Source organism: Triticum urartu, chromosome 3, assembly GCF_003073215.2.
Source record: "Triticum urartu cultivar G1812 chromosome 3, Tu2.1, whole genome shotgun sequence".
Lineage (NCBI taxonomy): Eukaryota > Viridiplantae > Streptophyta > Magnoliopsida > Poales > Poaceae > Triticum > Triticum urartu.
In genome coordinates this window covers 636626174-636634809 of record NC_053024.1, presented here as the reverse complement: position 1 = coordinate 636634809, position 8636 = coordinate 636626174, and the positions used below count along the sequence as shown (strand labels likewise).

The 8636-nt window shown below is 50.1% G+C and overlaps 1 protein-coding gene across 1 annotated transcript; it reads left to right on the top strand.

The window, feature by feature from the left end:
- The first annotated feature begins 5252 nt into the window (after positions 1-5252).
- Positions 5253-8636, top strand: LOC125545539 (integrin-linked protein kinase 1-like). The gene is made up of 12 exons (XM_048709530.1): positions 5253-6043; positions 6142-6216; positions 6323-6427; positions 6536-6621; positions 6714-6834; positions 6920-6999; positions 7156-7218; positions 7375-7496; positions 7586-7671; positions 7826-7935; positions 8053-8181; positions 8309-8636. Exons 1-12 carry the CDS (start codon positions 5573-5575, stop codon positions 8313-8315), a joined length of 1455 nt encoding a protein of 484 aa, XP_048565487.1. The 5' UTR covers positions 5253-5572; the 3' UTR covers positions 8316-8636.

Here is an 8636-nt window from a genome sequence, read left to right as displayed (position 1 = left end):
TTACAAATTGAGCATCAAGACCTATAGAGATAGATCAAGACGCTTGATAAGTTTTTTTCAATGAGTACATGCCTTGACAAGATTTTGAAGTACTTCAAAATGGAACAGTCAAAGAAAGAATTCTTGCCTGTGTTACAAGGTGTGAAATTGAGTAAGACTCAAAGCCCGACCACAGCAGAAAATAGAATGAGAATGAAAGTCATTCCCTATGCCTTGGCCATAGGTTCTATAAAGTATGTCATGCTGTGTACCAGACCTATTGTATACCCTACTCTAATTTTGGTAAGGGAGTACAATAGTGATCTAGGAGTAGATCACTGGACAGCGGTCAAAATTATCCTTAGTGAAATAAGGATATGTTTCTCGATTATGGAGGTGACAAAAGGTTCATCGTAAAAGGGTTACGTCGATACAAGTTTTGGCACTGATCCGGATGACTCTTAGACTTCATCTGGATACATATTGAAAGTGGGAGCAATTAGCTAAAGTAGCTCCGTGCAGAGCATTGTAGACATAGAAAATTGCAAAATACTTATGGGTCTGAATATGGCAGACCCGTTGACTAAACTTCTCTCACAGGCAAAACATGATCACACCTTAGTACTCTTTGGGTGTTAATCACATAGCAATGTGAACTAGATTACTGACTCTAGTAAACCCTGTGGGTGTTGGTCACATATCGATGTGAACTATGGGTGTTAACCACATAAAGATGTGAACTATTGATGTTAGATCACATGGCGATGTGAACTAGATTATTGACTCTAGTGCAAGTGGGAGACTAAAGGAAATATGCCCTAGAGGCAATAATAAAGCTATTATTTATTTCCTAATTTCATGATAAATATTTATTATTCATGCTAGAATTGTATTAACCGGAAACATAATACATGTGTGAATACATAGACAAACAGAGTGTCACTAGTATGCCTCTACTTGACTAGCTCGTTAATCAAAGATGGTTATGTTTCCTAACCATAGACAAAGAGTTGTTATTTGATTAACGGGATCACATCATTAGGAGAATGATGTGATTGACTTGACCCATTCCGTTAGCTTAGCACTCGATCATTTAGTATGTTGCTATTGCTTTCTTCATGACTTATACATGTTCCTATGACTGAGATTATGCAACTCCCGTTTCCCGGAGGAACACTTTGTGTGCTACCAAACATCACAACATAACTGGGTGATTATAAAGGAGCTCTACAGGTGTCTCCAAAGGTGAATGTTGGGTTGGTGTATTTCGAGATTAGGATTTGTCACTCCAATTGTCGGAGAGGTATCTCTGGGCCCTCTCGGTAATGCACATCACATAAGCCTTGCAAGCATTGCAACTAATGAGTTAGTTGCGAGATGATGTATTACGGAACGAGTAAAGAGACTTGCCGGTAACGAGATTGAACTAGGTATTGAGATACCGACGATCAAATCTCGGGCAAGTAACATACCGATGACAAAGGGAACAACGTATGTTGTTATGCGGTCTGACCGATAAAGATCTTCGTAGAATATGTAGGAGCCAATATGGGCATCCAGGTCCCGCTATTGGTTATTGACCAGAGAGGTGTCTCGGTCATGTCTACATAGTTCTCGAACCCATAGGATCCACACGCTTAACGTTCGTTGACGATATAGTACTATGTGAGTTATGTATGTTGGTGACCGAATGTTGTTCGGAGTCCGAGATGAGATCACGGACATGACGAGGAACTCCGGAATGGTCCGGAGATAAAGTTTGATATATGGGATAATAGTGTATGGTCACCGGAAGGGTTCTGGAAATCATCGGAAGGGGTTCCGGATGTTTCCCGAAATGTTTGGGTACGAGAACACTTTATTTGGGCCAAAGGGGAAAGCCCACAACGTTTATGGAAAGCGCAAAAGGAAGTTTTGCGGAGTCCAGGGGCCAGACGCCAGGGTCCTGGCGTCTGGATCCAGACGCCGGGAACCCTGGCGTCTGGCCCTGGAGTCCGAGAAGGACTCTTTCCTTTCGGGTGAAACTGACTTTGTGGAGGCTTTTTCTCCAATTTTCGACCCCAGGGCTCAACATATAAATAGAGGGGCAGGGCTAGCACCAAAGACACATCAAGAAACACCAAGCCGTGTGCTGGCAACCCCGTCCTCTCTAGTTTATCCTCCGTCATAGTTTTCGTAGTGCTTAGGCGAAGCCCTGCGGAGATTGTTCTTCACCAACACCGTCACCACGCCGCCGTGCTGCCGGAACTCATCTACTACTTCGCCCCTCTTGCTGGATCGAGAAGGCGAGGATGTCACCGAGCCGAACGTGTGCAGAACTCGGAGGTGTCGTGCTTTCGGTACTTGGATCGGTCGGATGTGAAGACGTACAACTACATCAACCGCGTTGATATAACGCTTCCGCGAACGGTCTACGAGGGTACGTAGACAACACTCTCCCCTCTCGTTGCTATGCATCACCATGATCTTGCGTGTGCGTAGGAATTTTTTTGAAATTACTACGTTCCCCAACACTTAGGGTGCAATCTACCCCCATGATCTTTCTTAGGGGTGTTAGGGTGGCGGTACAGGTTTGTCGGAAAAGATGGATCATGGCCAGGTTAGAGGGATGGCCGAGGGGGCGGCAGCACGGCGGTGGGCGGTTGTTGGGGGAGGGTGGGGCGACGAGCTTGGCGCGGAAGCGCCGGCGGCAACAGGCGGTTAGGCCAGTGGTGGCTCGGCGGTTCAAATGAAGAAGATGAGCAGGAAGTCTAGCGGAAGATTGAAAAAAAGGATCTGGCCCTTCCTTGTTTCTTGCCCACGCAAACCTTGAAGCACTTCTAGGTTAGGCTAAGCGGAAATGATTGATTCGACCGTTTTTTGGGAGCCAGTCTCTGGCGACTGGCGAGCCATGTGTGGCTCTCGCCTACATGCCTAAGGAAGCATTGGGAAACATATGTGTCATTTTGAATCTGACTTAACTCCCACCCCTCTCTCGCTTCACTATCGGAATACATTCACACATCACTTTCTCACCGCTCATTCGATGTATTTGATGGCCTCTCCACCTCCACGGTGCCCCGGTCACATTCCCACTGACCCCTAGAACCACAACCACTGGGTCGATGCTTGGCAGCGGAAGGCGTTGACCACAGTTGGTTGCTTAGGGCTCTGAAGGCCCCGTCCCCCTTTTGCACCAGGCCGCGGTCCACGGCCATCGACCACCCGTCCGTGTTCAATTCTTGTACGTACGACGCTCGACAGTTCTTTCATGGCGGCAGCGTGGATGGGTTTTGCAGGTGCAAGCACATCGGCTTTGGCCGGGGTGGGGATTCTCACTCCCCTGTGAGGTTTTTCTTCCCTCACTCTGGCCCAATCCTGTGGTACCCCGGCCGTTGTGGCCAATATGTTGGCTGTTGCAGTCGATACGGTGAATGCGTCAACGATGACGACTACCATGGCAATGGTAGGGTCATCAGTTGCGGCCGCCGGCACATTCGTGGCGGCCTAGGTGTTGTTGCCACCAAGGTTTGGACTATCGACGTATGTTCCACCTCCACGTCCACCTCCGGTAGCACCCACTCCAGCGCAGGCGGTAAGTACAGAACTCTCTTTCGCAGATTTGATTTTTGGGGCGGTTAGGGTTTCTTGGCAGTTGCTTCGATTCAATTTGATTCACCCCCAGTCGATTCGATCCAAGCGGTGATGAATATCATCAGCATACCATTGTTCCTATCATCAACGCCTCAACGCCATATGCTAGACCCTCTCCAGCTTCGTCGCGGCATGCCAGTCACCCGCCGAGGTCTTTCGCTGCCCAGGCTCCCGCACCCGTTGATCAGGCTGGGTGTTCGGGTTACCCGAATAATTTGGGTTGGGTAATTCGGGTTTTTGAAATTTCGGGTTTTCAAAACTAACACCTGAAATTTGACCCCAAAAAAGGAGAAACCCAAAAATCAGGGTACCTAAAAATCCGGGTTCGGGTTTTCCCGATTTACCCGAATAGACTGTTGTGTCCACTTCCTAGCAAAAAAGGGCAGCGCAGTAGGTCGCCGGTGATATTCGTGCACGCTTCAGGCTGCTAGGGGAACCATAGGAAAGGTTGCCGTCAGAGAAGGTCAAGACGGTGACGACATCTGCGGTGTTCAAGAAGGTTTGCACGGTAACATGTAGAAGCAGACAAATGGAAGAGGAGCTGGCGCAACCCAGCGACAGCGAGCCACATGGGTAGGTACCCTGCGCCGGAGAGCTTGATGTCGACGAGGAGTACGACCCAGTGGCGGCGGTAGCCTCGGGCGCCTAGGCGGCGAGTCGTGGTGGGGAAGTTGACAACTCAAGGCTGGATTGATGGGAATGGGTGGGGGTCGCGAGATCAGCTACATTGGCGGCTGGATCGATGGAATGGTGGGGGTCAAGATTGTATGGTTGGTCACGGACACATGATTATTTGTGGTAGGCTTGTGCTAGGCTAAAAGGAGGCGTGATTTTTCTACTGTGCTATTTCGGGCTATTCGGGTACTTTTGATACCATGGTTAATAACCCAAGTTTTCTGAATAAATTTCGGGTTTTTAGAGTTGATACTTGGAATGGTTATCAGGTTTTTCGGGTTCGGGGTTTGGGTTTCATGCCCAGGCTGACCCGCTGATCCATCGCTAGTCCTCGCCCCAATCGTCGTGGACGGGTGGGAAGAAGTTGCCCCGAGAAACGCCTCATCACCTCCTCCACTGGAGTCTGGCCGGGCTTCGCCAGCGGCACCTCAGGCGGCGGTGAGATGTGGGAGAAGACAGGAGGAAGGCCACAACGCAAGGCAGTGGCGGAGACAGGGGGACCAGCAGGGGCCTGCCCCCCCCAGCACCATGATTTGCTTGTAATTTCCTATGAACAGTGGCAAAATTAATACTAAGTTGTTGCTAAAAATCTATTTTTCAACACTTTGGCCCTCCCAGCCTGTTTTAGTAGCACTTGGCCCCTCTAATACATATTTTCTGGCTCCGCCACTGACGCAAGGCAGTGGATCGCCCCCCGTGTTTTAAGAGGAGGGCGACGCAGGGGTTACTTCGTCGGCTTCGAAGAACATTCATCCTAGTTCCATATATTTTTGTCCCCTTTTTTCTGCTTATTAATTTTGTCACAATTCCAGGCTGGAATTAGACCATAGCTCGAAAGAGACACCGGTAGCTTTCCTACTCGGTTCTGACTACCACCATTCCCCGACAGCGACGGTTAGCACTCCCGCTCCCCAACGGCAGTTTAAAAACACGCGCCAAAAAGGCTCCATCCCATGCTTCCTTCCCGCGCTAACTTTAACAACTTCCTTGGCCTCCTCCGGGAAGCAAGGCCTTCCGTCCACTCCACCCTTCCCCCACCTCCCGTCTTCTCATCCCATCTCCTCTCCTCCTCCACTTCCTCCCTCCTCATTCTGCGACCCACCCCAGCCCACCACCGCCGAACCTCTCTCCATCTCCGCGGGGCTCTCCGGCGCACCCCCTCGTGCCTCGGGGACCCCAATCCGCCGCCGACACCACGGTCGAACCATCCATCACACCTGCCTAGATCTCCCGGACGCCTCTGCTCGTGCCTCGCGCCTGAGCAGCTAGCTTGGCAGCTCGCTTGATGGAGGAGGAGCTGAGTCAGATGGAGCCCGGCGCGAAGGTGACGCTGCAGCGGCAGGCGTCGTCGGGGTCCCTGACGCAGGGCCCGTCGGGGGAGCTCCGGCGGCAGACGTCGCTGGAGTCGTCCCCCCGCTCGGGGCGCGGCGGGAACCGGCACCTGTTCGGGCGGCAGTCGTCCATGGACCCCAACCGGCGGCGCGGCCGGAGCCAGAGCCCCGTGGGCTCCCAGGCCGACCAGGACCTCGCCGTGCCGGACAACCTCGATTCCACCATGCAGCTGCTCTTCCTCGCCTGCCAGGGCGACGCGCCCGGCGTCGAGGCGCTGCTCCACGGCGGCGTCGACGTCAACAGCATCAACCTCGACGGCCGCACCGCGCTGCACGTCGCTGCCTGCGAGGGCCAGCGCGAGGTCGTCAGCGTGCTGCTCGACTGGCAGGCCAACATCGACGCCCGCGACCGATGGGGCAGCACGGTCAGTCATCATCCACCATTCGACCAACGTAATTTTTTTCATTTCATTGGCATCAAACGATCGATATCTCATTGGTTTCTCTGATCATGTATATGTAGGCTGTGGCCGATTCCAAGTGTTACGGCCACATGGACATCTACGATCTTCTGAAATCTCATGGTGGAAAGGCCCCGGTATATATCTGTCTTTCCATCACATCAACTGTCTCTTTGATTTGTGTGATCGATGGATTCATGGTTCATGTGCTGGTCTCTGTCTTTGAACGTCTGTAATTTGCAGAGAAACAGGAGGACGCCGATGATGGTGTCGAACCCCGGGGAGATACCGGAGTACGAGTTGAACCCCGGCGAGCTCCAGTTCCGGAAAGGGGACGAAGTGCTCAAGGTAGGTAGTGCAATTTGTTTTCCTTTCCATTTTCAGTTCAGATAACAGAAATAGCATGAAGCGAGTGAAAAAATAAGAGGGGGAATTGACGGTGCGTGCGTCGAACAGGGCACGTACCAAGTTGCAAAATGGAACGGAACCAAGGTCTCCGTTAAAATAGTCGACAGAGAAACCTACTCCGATCAGGAGGCCATGTGAGATGCAGATCTCAATCCTCAATTCTTCACCCCAAAGAGCCCAACCAATTTATTTATCTGACAATCATGTTTTTTTTCATTTGTTACAGAAACTCTTTCAGGCACGAGTTGACGGTATTCGAGAAGGTCCGGCACCCGAACGTCGTCCAGTTCATCGGAGCCGTTACGCAGAACATACCCATGATGATTGTTTCTGAATACCATGCAAATGTATTAAGAGTGTCAAAATTAGACTGTTACTTAAGCCACTATCTAGCTTAGATGGACTAATTCATGCAGTTATTCTGAAACACAGGCTGATTTAGGAAGCCTTATTCAGAGGAAAGGAAGGCTGAATGGCCATAAGGTGCTGAGATATGCCCTTGACATTGCCAGGTATGTCTACTGATCCCAAGAGAAGATCAATCCTTGAAAATTGAAACATTGTGTCATATTGTTCTTCATTCGACAAAAGACGAAGTTCCATGCCGAAATGTGCATCAGTGCTAATGATCTTACTTGTTTTCATCGCGGCTGACTCTGGATGTTCAGGGGCATGACTTATCTGCATCAGTGCAAGCCAGACCCCATCATCCACTGCGACCTAAAGCCAAAGTAAGATGAGGAAATGAAGCAACCACTCCTCTGTTGTCTTTCTTGCATTTTCTTGGAAGCGTAAATACACCGCGCGCGCATATTCAGATGATGCAACAAAATAAAATTGGCATGGTTGTGCCGTACTTTACTATTTGAATCTTGGTAAGGTGCCAGAAATATCTTCCTGGATAATGGAGGCCTAATGAAGGTCGGGGGGTTCGGGCTGATGAGGCTGTCCAAGATGGCTCCTGACAAGGTGAAACTGATGAACCACGAGGCCATCGTCGACACCTTCAGTAAGCCCACTCTCAGCAACAAAATATAAACGAGAAACATTCAGATAATGCTTCGCTGACAAACTCAATCGTGCTCTTCTGTAACTTAGGTTACTACACTGCGCCTGAGATGCACAGAAACGAGGTGTTTGACATGAGCGTCGACGCGTACGCATTCGGCTTCATCCTTTACGAGGTCAGTACAGCTTTCTGTTCCATGTGCGGTTACTCTGCGATGTGCACAAAGCAGAGCAGAGAACATTACCGGCTGGGTTTCAGACTTGATAACTTAATCGTCCCTATGATCATCAACTCTGATCTCTTTTGGTCTGACTGGATGTGATCGTCAGATGGTTGAAGGACTGCCCAACATGGAATCCACAACCGTCATAGCCCGATGCGAGGGGATGCGGCCGTCGCTGAAGAACAAGCTCAAGGGGTACCCTTCAGACTTCAAAGGGTGAGTTATCTTGTGAATATGAAAACACCTTTTAAGTTCACTAGACCAGAACCAGCACCACAATGAGCCAGAAACCCTTGTTCTTCTACCCTGGGTGCATGCAAAAATGCGATGCAGGCTGATCGAGGAGTGCTGGGAGACGCACCCGATGGCGCGGCCGACCTTCTCGGAGATGATCGTCCGGCTGGACAAGATCTACGCGCACTGCATGAAGCACGGGGCCTGGAAGGAGTCGCTCAAGATCTGGTCAGTATCCCGGCGACTTGAGCGTTTCAGGCTCAACATCCGAAAAAGGACGAGTCACTGGACGGTATTACTACTGTCCGGTTATCTGAACACTGAATGATTTTGCTCTCTGCGTTTTGTCCGGCAGGAAATGACACGGGCAGGTCTCTGTGTACGTACGTAGGCGAACGCGTACCACGTCCCTGTGTACGTACGTCGCTTCTTCTCTGGGTACTGATGGAGCTGGAGGATCGCCGTATCCACGTCCCTGTCATACATACTGTAAAAGATATCTGAGTTGAACTGGATGAGATGACACAACATGTATACAGTATACGGTCTTTTTTTAATTTTTGCTGCTGTACTGTCGAACAAAGAGTCTGAATACAACAATGATGCTCTACCGTAGAAGCTAGGATATATCATGATGTATGTTTATGCTGTCACTGTCTTGAGAAATATGGCTTTCGTTATCA

Coding starts and splice junctions, on each gene's coding strand:
- LOC125545539 (XM_048709530.1), top strand. CDS start 5,573: ATGGAGGAGGAGCTGAGTCAGATGGAGCCCGGCGCGAAGGTGACGCTG. Junction 6,044..6,141: donor GCGACCGATGGGGCAGCACG/GTCAGTCATCAT, acceptor ATGTATATGTAG/GCTGTGGCCGATTCCAAGTG. Junction 7,672..7,825: donor TCGGCTTCATCCTTTACGAG/GTCAGTACAGCT, acceptor TGTGATCGTCAG/ATGGTTGAAGGACTGCCCAA.